The following is a 17,114-nucleotide window of genomic DNA, read 5'->3' as shown; positions in this document are numbered from 1 at the left end:
TCATGATATTTGTTTTTTTTTTTTTCATGAAAGATAACAGAAAAAAATACAACGCATGTTGATGTGATGATCGAATAACGAAGAACGGACGTGTGCGCGCGTTTCACCACCTCTTCGTCTTTGGTATCTGCGCCCTTGGTAAAACGCTCATAGCGCCAGCGTCGTCGTCCATTCGTCGTCAGATATTGTGCACAAGATACATACGTGCTGTTTGTGAGTCCTGTCGCGCGCGCGAAGTGTCCGTGCGAGGTTACTGGAGTTTCCTTCCGAGAATTTTAAGCACAGTCCTCTTTTCACTTTGCTCGGGTCAACTTCGAGGAATAAATTTCTTCCAGGGGAATTCGAGACCGATTATATATTGTCTAATTATTTCAAAAAATAGTGCGAATAAGAAAAAAATAAAGAGAATAAAAAAGAGAGAAAGAGAATAAGAGAGAGAAAGAGAGAGAGAGAGAGAGAGTGAGAGAGAGAGAAAGATCAAAGAAAAGAGGATATTTTAAAATTCATTTCTCTAAATCTCAATTCTTAGATCCGTGTTACTCATAATAATCAGTGATCTGATCGGAAATATTATTATTATCATCTCTCATTTTAGTTTCTTGAAAGTCGTGTTAAATTACGACGAGACGACGACGACGAGGAGGAGGAGAAATAGTAGCCCAGTCTAAGCGCGTGTTACAATACTGAGTCGAGTTTAACGTGGGAAGCATGGTGGATCAACAGGAGGAGACACAGAAGATAGTGGATCTTAACGTGGGTGGTGTCAGTTATACGACCACCCTGGAGACCCTAACAAAAGATAGTACTAGCCGTTTGGGTTTACTATTTATTCAAAATTCTCCTATTCCAAAGGATTCATCTGGTAAATATTTTTTCGATCGCGACGGTAATCTATTTCGTTATATCCTCGATTATCTTCGCGATGAGATTATCGTATTACCGGAAGGATTGAAAGAATGTGAGAGATTGAGAAATGAAGCGGATTATTATGGTTTAGCTAATTTGATACAGATCATTGATGAAAAGATCGAAGACGTTGCAGGATCATCGACCTGCAGGAAACGAACACCTGGATGCATAACTATTGGCTATCGAGGAAGTTTTGCATTTGGTCGGGAAGGTCTAACCGAAGTTAACTTCCGTAAAATATCAAGGATTCTCGTGTGCGGTCGCGTGGCATTATGCAGAGATGTCTTCGGGGAGACATTGAATGAAAGCCGTGATCCTAATCATGGTTTGTCCGATCGCTATACTTCCAGATTTTTCTTGAAGCATAATTTTATCGAACAGGCTTTTGACATGCTTCAAGAGCAAGGCTTTAAGTTAGCTGGTAGCTGCGGTTCTAGCACGGCTGGTGGCAATTTTGAATTGTACAAAGCAGGGGTTGATTTTGAGGAGACACGTTGGAATCATTACAACGAATTCGTCTTCATACGCGATTAAATAAATCGCGATTAATTTATGATGCTCGCAGGGTAACAGTACTCGATCGAATTTTTCAACTTCATTCGATTACGATGAGGAAATAAAGTAAGAAATAAAGAATGAAAGAAAATAAGGAAGGAAGGAAGGAAGGATGGAATGCCGATGTTACTTTTCGAAAGAACGATGACGTCGTGTCAGCCAACCTCTGGGATGTTCAACCTCGATCAAACGACGTGATAATATCGATTCTTATTCTTCATCTTATTCTTATTCCTCTACTTCTACATCTTCTACTTCTACTTCTACTTCTTCTTCTTCTTTTTCTTCTCGCGAAGACTTCCTCCATAAACTTCTTCATCATTGACGATCGTTCATTGAAGGAGATGAGAATTTTCCAGGCTGCACAGAATAGAAAGTATGCACACTCCTGGGACGGATATAGTTACTGATTGATGAACTCCAAGATGGATGGATTCTTGCCGAGAAGATCGTACGGAACTACCGGTAGAGATTATTTTGTCCTAAGTACATACACAGTAATTACCAGAGAGTACAAGAGATTAAATATATAATAATAACAAAAAAGAAAAGAAAAGAAAAGAAAAACCAAAAAAATTAAAAAAAAAAAAATAAAAAACAAGAGAAATAAATACATAAAAATAAAAAAGAATATAATAATAATAATAATAATAATAATAATAATAATAATAATAATAATAATAATAATAATAGTAATAATAATAATAATAGTACTTAAAATAAGATCAAAGCTCGACGATGAAGAGAGTAGAAATGATGTCATTTCTTATCAATATTCGTTGTTTACTCTCTTTGGAATCTTTGAAAAATAATAAAATAAGAAAATGCATTTAAAATATATACAAATTAAAATACATACATACATACATATATACACATACATACTTATATACACGTGCATACATAAATATACATACGTAGGTGGTAATAATGTTCTTTTTTTTCGTGAAAATCAAAATAAATAAAATAAATTCGTAGAGTCATGAATGTTCTCTATTGATTTTATTAAGAAACGAATTTACGATCGTTGAACGAAGAATTTTTATTTCGATTCTATTAGAAGACAATGCAACGTCGATGCAATCCAATAGGATTTTTTTAGGATTTTTCACTTACGTTCTACTGATTGATACAATGGGATTCGATTAATGATCGAGAAACTGTCCTAAAACGAAAAAAGGATAAAAGATATTTTTTAGTTGTTAATTTTACCCTTTGGTCATTTACTTTTTTTGGCACGATGATAATTATTCAATTCAATCGTGTGATTGGAAGAAAAGACGAATGGAAGGGGAGTAAGATAAAGGAGATTCTATTTCTTTGTTCTTCTTTTTTTTATTATGTGGGGTGTAAATGGAATTGGGAAAGAGGATAGACAAATTTCTTTTACGAGAAACTATGTGTTTTCATCTTATTTTTTTCATTTCGAGACAAAGAAAATGGAAAAATAAAAATATTAATTAATAGAATCTCAAGATGATGATTTATTATTAAATTTAATATACACACGTAGAATAATTTTTTAAATTAAAATACACAAGATCGTGTATTATATCGAAGAATATTTGAATTAATTTTTATATTAATTTTTTATTATTTTGAGATGTAAAAAAATACAAATATAAAATAATATTAGAAAATGACGCGTTAGTAGATTTTCAATAAATGCGCCTACATATTTTTCGTCTGCTTATATAATAATATAGTATTTATTTATTATTTTTCGTCTTTAGAGGATTAAACATTAGATTTACAAAAGAAAAATATACAAATAATAAACACACGTAGAGAGAAATGAAATTTTTCAAATATTCAATTCTAAGAAAAGAAGAAAGATAATTATTGCTATTAGAAAGATCGTGTAAACGATTATATTATTTTATAAATATATATATATTATATAATAAATAAATATTCGTCATATGACATCTTCGATATTAAAAGAAATAAAAAATAAGAAAAAAGAAAAAAAAAAACAAACAGAAATCTGGAGAAAACAAAAGACTCGAACTTTGTTCCTCACAGTAGGCGAAATTGAAACAACGAAATAAAAAAAGTTAGCCGATCTCGCTACTACCTGTAAAATCCTTTCTCTGAAAGATTATTAGACATTTTCAAAATAAATAATAATAATAATAATGAAGTTGCAAAATTATTCTTATCTATATACCATATATAAATAAATAGATACATAAATAATAATATGCATTATTATTCATATCGTACAATTAACAATAAAAATATGTTGATCCATGAAAACACGATCTAAAAAAATCTTTTGAAACATTTTGACAATTTTATTGAATTCGTGCATTGACTCTTTGATTTATTTATTTCCTTTTCCCTCGTTTTCGTACTGAATACCTATATACATGATAAAACCTTCGGATTATTCGGAATATATAAATAAAAATAAAAGGGGCCAACACGCACACACACACATAAATATACCGAGATTTCTAGTTTCTTCTCTCGAGAATTTTTTAAATGAAATTATATCTATATATTTAAATTTGAGATATAATTATATAAAATTATATTCTATAATATCAATTGCTTTATTTCGATATGATATTTTTTAATTGAACAATTCTTATTTTTTCTTATTGTACATATATGTGTACGTAAATACGAGTACTTACTCTTATGTGTCCTATTTCGAATAGCCTTCCTCTTCCATTTGTACCCTTGGATAAAATAAAACCCTTAAAAACGTTCAACGTTTTATCGTTATTATCCAATTCAAGGAGAACATTATTTCTGATCGTAATGTCTGCGGCCAAATAGATTTCAATAATCTTTATAGTTTTTCCTTTAAGTATTTCATCATTCTTGTTTATTTTTATCGAATAGAATGATTACAAAAGAAATAATTGTTATTATTATAATAATTGCGATGATGAATGTAAATTCGATTTATCTGAAAATCATTTTTATTCGAGTTTCAGGACAGTTTCTCCATTTTTTTCAATCATCACATTTAACAATATGAAAATGCAATGTTTCTTGCATTTCTTCTAGGACACGTTTTATCTCCAATAACAAAGAAATCAAAGAACAAAAGTTAAAAGAAGAAATTATTATTATTATTATTATTATTATTATTATTATTATTATTATTATTATTACGATAATAATTGCGAGAAAAGACGTTCGATTTATCTGAAACTAATTTTTACTCGAATCTCAGGATAGTCTTTCTTCGTTCTTTACGAATACCAGTTATTATCGATGAATGTTCCTTGCCTTTCTCGAAGAAAACGTTTTATTTCTGAAAAGGAATTATAGACAGAATTTACTATTATTATTTTTATAATAAATTGTGAGAAAAGATTTTCCATTTATTTGAAATTAATTTTTATTTGAATTTTAGCACCCAATTTGTTTGTTCCTTACGAATATCATTTTTTATCAATGAATGTTCTTTAATATTTCTCAAAAAGACACATTTTATTTCTGACTTTAAAAAAGAAATGAAAAGTTAAAAGAACAAATTATTATTATTATTATTATTTTAATAATTGCGAGGATAGAGATGTTCGATTTATCTGAAAATAATTTTTAGTCGAGTTTTAAGGACAGTTTCTTCGTATTTTTACGATCAGCACTTTGAAACAATGAACGTTCCTTGTATTTCTTAAATAGACGAGTAAAACTTTCTGTCATTATATATAATGTATGATACGCTTTTAAAAATACTATAAAAGATGTTCCTTCTCCCTTATTCTTTTCTCTTTAGAGTATAAACGTGATAGATAATGTAAAAACAGGTTAAACTCTGTTCGCCGTCGTCGTTTTCGTCGTAAAATAGAACATTTTCGAAAGAAAAAAAAAAAAAAATAAGAGAAGACCATACTTTAAGATAATTCTGTAAAAGATATTTACTCTTATAGAAAATGTTCTATTTGTTAACAACAAACAACATACTCGTTATATCTCAATTCTTTTATGAAATATTTAAATAATGTACAAACATTGAATTATACTTTGAATTGAAAGAAATGTATATAAGTAGAATATAGGATTTTCATTTGTTTATAACAAACATACTCATTTTCTTTACTTCTTTTAATTGAAATATTTAAATAATGTATTTAATATATGAAAGTTTGTAGAAAACTCCAGTAAAGTTTTTAATGTGTTTATTGTTGAGTAAAATTCTTTTGAAATGTGAAACTACATTTTTAGTTTTTATTTTTTAATCTTATTTTCTTTTCGTATAGAACGTGACCGTGTTTCACTTTTGCGGTAGAAAGAATAGTATAAAAAGTTAAAAATCTGATACTCTTGAACGTTTTTCTCAGAAATATTTTCTCATCCACATGTATATTTTTTTCATTCTTCTATCATCGATAAACATCGACTTGTGTGAAATCGCGTGGGACAAATATAGAAGTTCATATTGGTTTTCTCTGTTACTTTTTTTAAATGAGACGCATCAATCGAGAATAGATTCGATATCTTTCATCTGTATGTTGTACAAATGTTCCAAAGAATCATTGAAAATAGAAAACCTAATATCTGTACACCCACCTCACCTTTCACGTCCCCTTCAACCTCCACATACACACATGTATACATACACACATATTGGATCAAATATGATGGAGTAATATGTTAAATTGACAAAATTTGTTTAAATAATTCAAGTTACAAACGTGTATTTCTATATTTTCTCTTTCTCTTTCGTGATTAAAAGCAAACAAGATGATTAATCACAACTGTTATATTACAATGATTTATTAAATACGAATCAAACAAACAAGTGATACAAATACTTCGTAAAGGTTTGTGTTAATGAGATTCGTGTTCATTCGAGTTATTCTAGTCATTGATTAACATCGATGATCGATGAAATTGTTTATTACGTTCTTCCATCGGAGACGTAAAATTAGACTTATACGTTGGATGATATATCGAAGGAGGCTGGGTCAAGGAACAATTTCTATTCATGAACGTAGAATAACTAAATCAATCTCCTAAGATCAACAGGCTTAAACTGGATTTTGAGATTATATTATGGAAAATATAATCAATTATTTATATCAGATAAAATACATAAAAGTTCTTTTATATAGATATTTTTCTTCTTGAAGTACAAAGTTTGTTATACTGGTTTGTTTAAAAATTTATTATATATCTCGTTGTTTTGTGTAATTTATACGAGCAGTACTTGTTTAAAATGTTGTTATTAATCATGTTAAATGTATCAAATTTTATGCAATATTAATTTTTATGAATTATGATATAAATAAAATAATATAAAATATGTTATATATATATATATATATATATATATAAATAATTATGACAGTGGATTAAATTAAGCAATTGAAAACAATTAATTATATGATTTATTTTATATTAAAAATTATTAGTATTATATTATAAAATAAGTCATAAAATTAATTCACTTAATTGTGCTGTCTTAATTTATTGTCATAATTATAATTACACAGATATAAATGAAATATATAATTACACAAAATGAAAATTATTAATGGACATTTAAGCGAATCAATCGGTTGGAATTACGAACAATACTTTAATATTCATGCTTTTGTATTACAATAATGATTTCATGCTTTAAAATTTGAGAGATTTGATGAGGTACAATCGAACTATCCAGTATTGTGTTTTTCATTCAAGTATCCAAGTTACGTTGATATAAAATATTATGCATATATCGAAAAGGATTTAAAAAAAAAAAAAAAAGAAATCTTTAAAAAAATAAAAAAAAAAAAGAACACAAAGAACCAACGTTTGTGTTGGTTTTATATCGTGTGGGTGGGGAGAGTGGAACTGAGGGGATGCGTTTTATTTGTAAAGGAGAAAATAAAAGTGTCATTACATCGAGAATATATCGAAAGCCACAATCTTTTCTTTCTTTCTCTCATCTTTTTTTATTTGTTCTCTTTCAACTCTTTATGTCTTTCTTTTACTCTCATTCTCAGTGTCATTTTCCTTTTCCCAAATGTGTCGTTTCGCGACACCAACGAAGTAGCAAAGTTTAATCGAATATCATCTCCTCGTTTCTTTTCCTTTCAAAAAACATAACACTCAAAACACTATGATCTCTCTTTATGGTTTCACGCTTTAGATTTTCTCGATAATAATCCATATTCGGTACATATATATATATATATATATATATATATCTATTTAAAGTGTAAAAAAAAATATATATATATAAACCCTTTTTAAATGAAAGTATAAAAGAGGAAAGAGAGTGAAAGATAGTGAATCCTCGTTGAAAAAGATTTATCTTAATGCAACTCGAACGTCAACCAAAGCTGACTTAAGTCAAGCTTTTTTATTTTCCTATATTTACCTACATTTCATATAAAAAAAAAACGTGCACGTTTCTTTATCGTTTCTCGATTAAATGCTTTGTTAATCGGTTTTTGCGCGATAATTCTTTTCTATTTTTATTATTATTTATCTAATTTAATAAATTGAATAAATATGATATTAACAAAATAAATGTCAAATAATTTTATTAAGGATGATTTTATTCATTTATATTATTTTCTAGTATTTTATTTAATAAATCTTATCGACTCTCGAATATATTTGATAAAATCCACGTGCACCATATTAAAAGTAAATTAATATTTATAGATAATTGAATTTTTTTTTTTTTTTTACAAAATCAACGTCTATCGTAATACACATATCATTTTTATTATTTTTATTTTCTCAAACGAATATTATTTAATCGAATTTATTGATCGTCGAATTTGGTTAATAAAAATTTCAACACGTTCTAACATACACATACGTAAAAAGATGATTTTAAAATATTAAAATATAAAGAAAATTGTAAAACGAAAAACAATATAATTAAACATGTCAAACTTGTTTATGTTTGATATGAAATTATATCTAACAAAATAGCAATGACATTAAAGTATTTTCGTAAACAAAGCTCATTGATCCGAATGATCTAATTTACAATGTACGCATGTTAGAACACGCGTGATATTATCATTCATTATCATGCATTGAATCTTGACTAGAGGGAATATCTTCGTGAACTATATTTACCTTTCCCCCTTGTCCTCCTCATCCTCATCCTCCTCCTCCTTCTCGTTCACTATCCTTCTACATACATAGACAATTGGAAAATTATACCAACCGCTGTTATCACCGAATTATACCTTATAAATATAGAAAGCTTGGAGTTGGAATAACGTTTCGAGTCTATTCGAATTTATAGAGAGAGAAAGAGAGAGAACAACAGAAACGAGGATCTAGAGTATGGCATTAAGTTAGTCGTACAACTTGCATGGTGTATCATAAGCTGTTGAGGGACGATGGTGATTTATTAGGAAAACCGTTTGAAACGGTTTATCTTTTTCCTCCCTCAAATTTATCCTTCTTCATTTACATTATACATGGATGATACGTGCATTACTCTGAAATACACACACACAAACACATACAAACATAAATATTTATACAATTAAAACACATATACATATTTTACAAAAACAAGTTATATTATTGTTCGTAAGATTAATGAAGATTAATTATTATCGTATATAATAATAAGTGGGATAGAGAGAGTCTCATTTTTCGTTTAATTTCCTTTTAAAACGTAAAAACAAGGGTGCTGGTGTTAAGATGTATCTGTAAGCAAAACAGAATGTAAACATGTATGCGATCGAATAATTTTTTAATTATTATGGAAAGAAAAGAAAATATTAGAAATATAAATATAATCGGGGTTGGGTTGAAAAGTTTTGAGTCTAAGGTAAATATACATTTTATTGCTGTTAGAACTCATTTTTATCCAATAAAAATGGAAATTTTTGTTGTAAAGTTACAAAATTTTTCAACCCGTTCTCTTATATCGTCATTTTTTTTCAATACTTTCATAAATATGTTAATTTTTTATTTTATTCTTTTTATTTATCCATTTTTTGTAGAATATAAATGTAGAACGTTAATGAATGTTGTTTTAGTTTGTAATTAGTCAAAACTGATCTCGTAGAGGGTGCTAAAATCTCGTCTTCGTACAAAAAATAAATTAAATAAATAAACCAAAAACAAAAAAAAAAGGAGAAACTCGAGTCTCTATGAATATGATCGAACGAATGAATGATCGATTAAAAAATTAAAAAATAATAAAATCGTTATTCCTCATAACATTTTTCGATCCTTTCAAATCCCCAAATGATTCTCTCCTTTACAATTTGGTGAAATCATAAGTCGTAATCACTATTACGTGATACGAATAAATAAAAAGTAATTATATACGTTATACATATTATAACGAGATACAAATTTACGGCGTAAAAGAACAGGAAAATTAAAATTAAAATGTCCTTAAAGTTGTAATATCGAATTTATCGCGCGTGAGTGTAATATTACAAAAAATTTGGTGTTATGAGAAAAACACATTCTTTTCGAATTAAACAAATTGTTTTACAATCTAAATATACATATAAGTATATATATATATATGTATAATAGACACATTATTATTTGTATTATTATATTTAAAATAAAATAATTAACAACAAAAAGTACAATTGACACATGTATAAAAATCTTTTTTTTTAAATTTGAGCCTACACACATATACGTGACTGAGTTAAAAAGTTTTAAACCTAACGTATAGAAACCATATTTTTTCCGATTAAACTAACTTTTATTTAAAAATAGAAATGAAAAATGTTTCGAGAGATACAAAACTTTTCAATCAACTCTCACGTATATAAAATATAAATAATAAATATATATTTTTATTCGTATTATATTATTTGAAATAAAATGATTTTCAAATAAAATAAAAATCACACATATACGTCTGTTACAATATTTTTCTAAATTAAACTCATTGATCCGGATGAACTAATTTAAAATCAACGTATGTGTTAACACGCATCGTATTATCATTCAATTATAAATTAGCATGCATTAAAATTCAACTCATGTAAATATTGTATATGTACGTAGGCTTTATCTACATACACACACATATATATATATAGAGAGACACATACATACACGCGCGTTTACATATATATATATGTAGTACTTCTATGTATATGTAAAAAAGTAAAAGAGAACAAAAATGATAATCCAATATGTATCGAAAGTTCACTTCTTAGGTGAAGCTTGGAAAGCTCGTAAACATCGATGAAAAGACGATAGAAGGGGGTACAAATTTAATGCTATCGAGCTTTTCTATCTTTCTTGTTCTTTTACGTTTGTTATAGAGGCTCTACTTCGTAGATTAGATCTTCTAACGTTCTTTCGTTCATCGCGAAAAGAAAAGAAATTGGGTTTTTAGGAAAGGGTCTTTTGAAGAAGAAAAAAAAGATTACCTATCCTTACGTCACAATTTTCGTTTTCAACAAAACAAAAAATTACAAATATTTATAAAGCAATTATTCACAATAATTATATTATATATTATATTGTAACAATATTTATAAAAATAATATACAAAACAATGTGGATTTCTTTTCTTTCGCTATGATCAAAAGGATTTTAGAAAAAAAAAAAACATTAAAAAGGTGTTATAGAGGTAGTTCGTAAGATAACAAAAGATACAAGAAACAATCTGTCACATTAATGCGACGATATTGAAATATTGTAAATGTATAAGTATATATATTATATATATACATATATACATAAAAACAGATACACACACATATATATATATATACGAACACATATAAAAATCGAATGATAAAAAACAAAAAAAAAATTTAAAAAAAAATAAAAAAAAGAATAAAATAAAAAAGATGGTACGTGCGTGAAATGAAAGTGTGCTTGACTTTTTACTCGAACAATTTCTTTCTTTATTCTCTTACTTTTTTCCGAATATATTCCTCACATCTGTCCTATCCAAATAACTGAACTTTCTCTACTAGCTATTCTTGGGTAAATGTGACGATAAAATCACGTTTACGACGGTCATCCCTGCTCTATATTATAACTTTTTTTTTTTTCACGAAGATAAATCTCGGATGCTCGTTAAAAGGGAGAAAGAAAGAGACAGACATAGGAAGAAAAAAGAAAACATTGAGAATATCAAAATAAATCATCATCAAACGTAAACGCGCGTCAGTAATATTTCGTAAAATTGTTTTTTTAATGCGAAATTGTAATTTCAAATACGTGAATATATTTTGTATGTTTCCTTTTATGTATCAAAAAAAAAAAAAGGAACTATACAAGTAGAAAAATGCAAAAATATGTGGAGCAAAGGCAAAGGGAAAACGAGTACCGAAATTGGGCCATTTAATGACACGGTAGGTTTCTCAGTGTAAGAGTTAAACACTTTAAATAATATAGAAGGTCGAGGCTTTAGAAAATGTTGAAAAGGCTACCCTTGACTATATAGGACTAGGAGTGTTCTACTTAAGAGAGTCCTCCTTGTCTAATGATTTATATCCTTTATCTAATGACTCTTCCAAATTTGTGGTATATCGGGTATCGTTATATCTTTTTTATTGATCATAAATAAAACAAGTATTTTTCTTCTTTTTTTCGTGATAAAGAGAAAGAAATTTTTTACATTAATTAATTACTTGCAAAAAAAGAAAAAAAAGAAAAAGAAAAAGAAAATAGTATGATAGGGAGAATTGTAATAGGAGTTTTAAGGTCGTGCAGCTGCTGTTTCTAATTTGTTTCACCGTAAGGGGAAGTAAAGTTGCTTGTTGCTCGTAAAGGGTTGAGTGCCGTAGGGCGGCTCCGCTCGTTTATATTTTTAAACCGATTATATAAGCAAAGCTCTCGTGTATCTTCTGCGTGCTGAAAGACCTTAAGAACGATAATTACAATATCGTAAAAAGCAATGTTAAAATAAAAATGATATATTTTTATCGAGGTGAGTGAGTTTATCAATCGAGTGTATTTTTACTTGGAGAAAAGAAATAAAAGTGATTAACACGCATACTATGGTATGCATGTTCATGGATGAGAGTTTGGTTAAAAAGTCTAGATGTCGTTGGTTCTAACTTAACAAGCTTGTCTTCGGAAAACGATTGGAACTAAATTCGATTAATTCTTCTCAACGAAAGAATCTTTCTTATCTTCTCGTATCATTTGGTTTGTTAAAATTGCAAGAAGTAATCTGTTGCTCGGGTATCCCAAAAGGATATAATTAGAAGTAATTTACGAGTCTTCTTTTCTTATCTCTTATCTTTTTCAAAGTGAAATTAATTAAAACTAAATATATATATATGTATCTACATTATTTTATTTTTAAATATAATTTCAAATGAGATTATATTCTGAAGAATTTTATCAGAGCCTGTAGTTATGCAACCCTTTATACATCCTTGCAATGATCTATATTAAGTATTTTGATACCACCTAGATAGATCATTAAACTCATTTAACAAGATGTCCTTGACGAAAGGTAATACATGTAAGAACGTAGTTGAAAGCTTCTGTAGAGGTATACACATAAGATTTGATATTTTTATCATATAAAATTAATCGGATTATCCAAGATGGTGTACGCGTATGATCTGAAAGAAAAATATTTTCTACTCCACAAATAACGTGACATGAAGATTAAAAAATAAGGATTATTAAAGAAGGAGGAAAAAAAAACAGCGTAAAAAAAGATTTCTCATCTTGGCATATCACCATGAAATAACGTTCCTATGCGCTTGGTTACGACAGATGGCAATTTACTCTTCCCCTTGGTCCATTACAGCCATATTAATAATCAATCTGCTTGCAACCTTGCATCTTCCTTCCGGCTAAATCATATTTGTTAAGGGAATAAACTAGTTGAAGTGAGACTTGAATTATAACACGACTTTACGTGTAACTCATCCGGACGATTGATTTTAACGAGTTTATTCCATTTAACCAATTCGTTCAATTTATTTTTCTAATCTCTTATTAATATTATTATCTTTATATATATATATATATATCTTATAAAACTTTATATCGCGATTTATTTCACGTTTAATTCTTCTTTCTCTCTTCGGGATATAGAAAATGTATGACTTTTTTTTACTTTTCAATTACGTTATGGATTTATCGAATCGATAATGATTTTTATTTAATAATATATCAATCTTTTTCTCTTTATAATAGCTACAATACGCAGTTAATGGAATTGAATTGCTATTTTAATTTTTTTTTCTTCTTCTTCTTTTTCCTTTTCTATTTCTTTTCTCCGGGGTTCGAATCAGTACTCGATATCTTTTCGAGTTATTTCAATTATCGTACCATGATCTTGAACGGTTTCAACATTGATCCTAATTCTACCATTTTCTTTTACCTTCCTAAGCTTTATTCGTTTCAATGAACGAAAAAGAAAGATAATAGAAAAAGGATACAAAATCGATTGTTTTATCAATAATTGTTTGTCGTTATCTACTGTCAAAGATTCTGTTATTTGATTTTCTCTCTCTCTCTCTCTCGCTATCTATTTATCTATCTCTCTCTTACTCTCTGTTCTTCATTATTCATCGATCCAATTTGGTAATTACAATGCCACGAAGGCCGTTCTCGAGTAGAACATTGTCGAGAATGCGAGTAATTGGCAGGACTCAGGAATACCGGAAATTCGTCCTACGCAATGCCAATCGTTCCTCTATTCGTGATGTGTGACGCCTCTCTGTTTCCTACCTCACTTACACTTTAATTTATCACACATTCAAATTTTTATATTTTGATATTTTCTTAACTTTTTAAAGTTTGTAGGTATGTATACATAATTTTTCTAATTTATTTGTTTCTAAATACACGTAAAAAAAAAAGCTCTGAAATATATTATAGAAAAAGAGAACTTGAATTACAAAAAAAAAGATAATCGCAATCGTGAAAAGCCTATTTGAAATCTTAATCAATCGTAAAACAATTTTAACGATCTTAAGTGTTTCAGACGAGTCGTATTATTTATTATTATTATTATTATTAGTTTTATTTTGTCCTCTTTACAATTTCTTCGAGCGTAAAAATGGTACTTTTATATAAACGATAATCTTCGAACGACTAGGGAGGATTAAATTTCTTACAAGGCGAAGTTTTCTCTCTTCTAGCTTCACTTTTAACAGTAAAAACTGACTCGTAAAAACTATCGAGTAACAAAAAAAGAAAAAAAAAAAGAAAGAAAAAAAGAAAAGGATAGGTAAAAATAGAAACAACAAAAATAAACGGGATACCTTAATTTTCCGTATCTTCATTGTGGTTTTCAGTAGCAAAGGTAACATCATCTGAAACTTTCAAAAGGCATTCATTGTCAGATATTTTCGAGATTAAAAAGTACTACGTACTACTAGTTTCCGTAGTTACACTTACAATTAAAGATAAAAGGTACACACACATATACATGAATATGAAAAAAGAAAAAAAAAAGATGTGATGAATGCTACTCGTAGTGTTCACGAGAGATCGTGCTAATGAAGCTCGAAAAGTAGAAAAGCAATTCGAGTTAACGGACATTGATTTATTACATATACGTACATATATACATATATATACATATAAAAAAGCGAGCGTGTTTTGTGCGTGTGTTTGTGAATGTATGTATGCTCCCGTGTATCTTTCGTGCTTAGATAAAAACGATTAAATTCAACGATGCTACGAGCTTTTCAATACTCTTTACTTAAATAACTAGACGAATTGACTAAACCGAACAAAAAAAAAAATAAAAAGAAAATGAAGAAAAGGTAAAAGGGAAGAAGAAGATTCCTTTAGTTTTTTTTTCTCTTTCTCTCGTCGTTACGTTAAAGAAACACGAATCTATTTTTTTTTCTTTCTTTCTTTTTTTTCCCTTAAATTAAGCTCGAATGTAAAAGCACGTCGTTCAAAACGAGTAACGGAGGGCGGAGGGGGAGTCCTAATGAATCTAAAAAGAAATAATTTCATCAAATTTGGATTCTCAATTAAGAGAAGTTCATTTTTCAACTATTAGCGCGTACATTCATACATTGAACTCATACATACGTACGTAAATTGTACTCGTTAAATTATATTTAAAAAAAATCCCTAGGAACATTTTAATTAACGTGCTCGTGTCCCTTTTCCTTTCCTACGTTTTTCTTTCTCTTTTTTTCTTCCATTCGAGCAAATAATTGTGATTAAAAAAAAAAAAAAATAAGATGGTGTAAGATGAACGGATATAGAAGAAGAAACAAAAAATAAGAATAAAAAAGATAATAGATGATGATAGAGACGAGTAAAAGATGTGGTTAAGTAAACATTTTTCCTTTTATTTTTCTTCTTCTTTTCTTTCGTCTAATGGACAAACTATTGGTGAAAAATAAGTGTCTCTCATATTCCATGGTGTCCGATCTGGCTGATTCGATGGTTCGAAATATACTGAAGGTAGGTTTGGTTTGATCAATAAAACTAACGCGCAGGCGTAGTCCTGGGAGTATGTCTCTTAGTTCCTAGCTAGAATAGCTTCCTTTCTCCTTCTCACTTTCTCTCTTTATCTCTCTCTCTCTCTCTCTCTCTGTCTCTCTCCTTCTTTACCTATATTTTCATCTTGAACAGCTAATGGGTTGATAAGAGCAAAGTCACGACTTAAGGGATGTACAATATACACATCTATCTATCTATGTATCTTAGGAATACGTAATATAAATATATGTGTGTGAGTGTGTATATGCATGTAAACGTGTAAAGAGTAGAACGCTTATAAAACGAGTATTACCTTGGGATTATAAAATAAAAATATGATAAAATAAAATATAAAATAATTGAAACAAAAACACAACAAACTCACCAATTACAAAAAGGATTTGATGTGTCTATACATGTTTTCTTTTCACGTAGCATTTACTCATATTTTCTTCTTCTTCTTCTTCTTCTTCTTCTTCTTCTTTTTCCTCTTTTTCTTTTTTTTATATTATATTTTGTTTTTCTTATTTTATTTTTTAACTTTTTTCATAGTGTTTCCATTTTGTCACAACTCGCGTTTGTCATCCCCCTTTGTTGTTTTGCAAAGGGTGAGTCTTGACAAAAAGGAAGAAAAAGTCAACAAAAGAGTTCCTTTCTTCGGTTTTTTTTCTCTCTCACTTTCTGTCTGTCTGTCTGTCTCTCTCTCTCTCTTTCTCTTTTTTTCCATGTAGAAGACGTTTTACGCATTCTTTGTTTTTCTTTTATTTATCTTCCCTTTCACGAATACGATGAACTTTATCGTGGATGTTTACCTTCTCATTTTTTCTTCCATTTTTTTTTACTTTCCTTTTAATATTTCTCTCTCCCTCTCTTTCTCTTTCTCTTTCTTTTTATTTTTCTCTTTTTTTTTTTTTTTAATTTCCTCCTCTCAAGATAAGCGGATGGCTTTCAAGATGGTTGTCGTCGTCGTCATCGTCGTGGTTCTTCCCATCGATTTATCGGGATTTGAATTTTTTTTTTTTTGCAAAATTCTATTAAGATGAGCACCGTTTCGAAAATCATGTTAAATAGCATTTTCTTCTTCTTCTTCTTCTCTTCTTCATTATTTTCTATCTTCGTTCAGTTTGCAAAATTTACTTTTCTTAGCTATAAGAAGCGGTGTGTACACCATTTCGAAAATAATATTGGATAGATTTTGTTTTTTTTTTCTTATGCTTCATCTTCGTAGAATTTATTTTTGTTAGGTACTACGTGAAAATCTTGTTTCAAAAATGATGATCAATATTTTTCGTCATTCATCTTCGTTGAATTTATTT

General features: G+C 28.5%; 1 protein-coding gene across 1 annotated transcript; it reads left to right on the top strand.

Moving 5' to 3' along the window:
• Positions 1-165: 165 nt before the first annotated feature.
• Ktl (BTB/POZ domain-containing protein Ktl) lies at positions 166-7,546 on the top strand. Its single transcript, XM_089179360.1, has one exon. The coding sequence runs from the start codon at positions 709-711 to the stop codon at positions 1,441-1,443; it is 735 nt and encodes a 244-aa protein (XP_089035486.1). The 5' UTR covers positions 166-708; the 3' UTR covers positions 1,444-7,546.
• Positions 7,547-17,114: the final 9,568 nt, after the last annotated feature.

This window comes from Polistes dominula, unplaced genomic scaffold, assembly GCF_049000335.1.
Source record: "Polistes dominula isolate Pdom_NZ unplaced genomic scaffold, Pdom_raw_medaka contig_373, whole genome shotgun sequence".
Lineage (NCBI taxonomy): Eukaryota > Metazoa > Arthropoda > Insecta > Hymenoptera > Vespidae > Polistes > Polistes dominula.
Note: the sequence above shows the minus strand (reverse complement) of the source record. Positions and strands in the feature narration are given on the sequence as shown.

Excerpts from the sequence above, each read along its gene's own strand:
- Ktl (XM_089179360.1), top strand. The coding sequence starts at position 709 with ATGGTGGATCAACAGGAGGAGACACAGAAGATAGTGGATCTTAACGTG.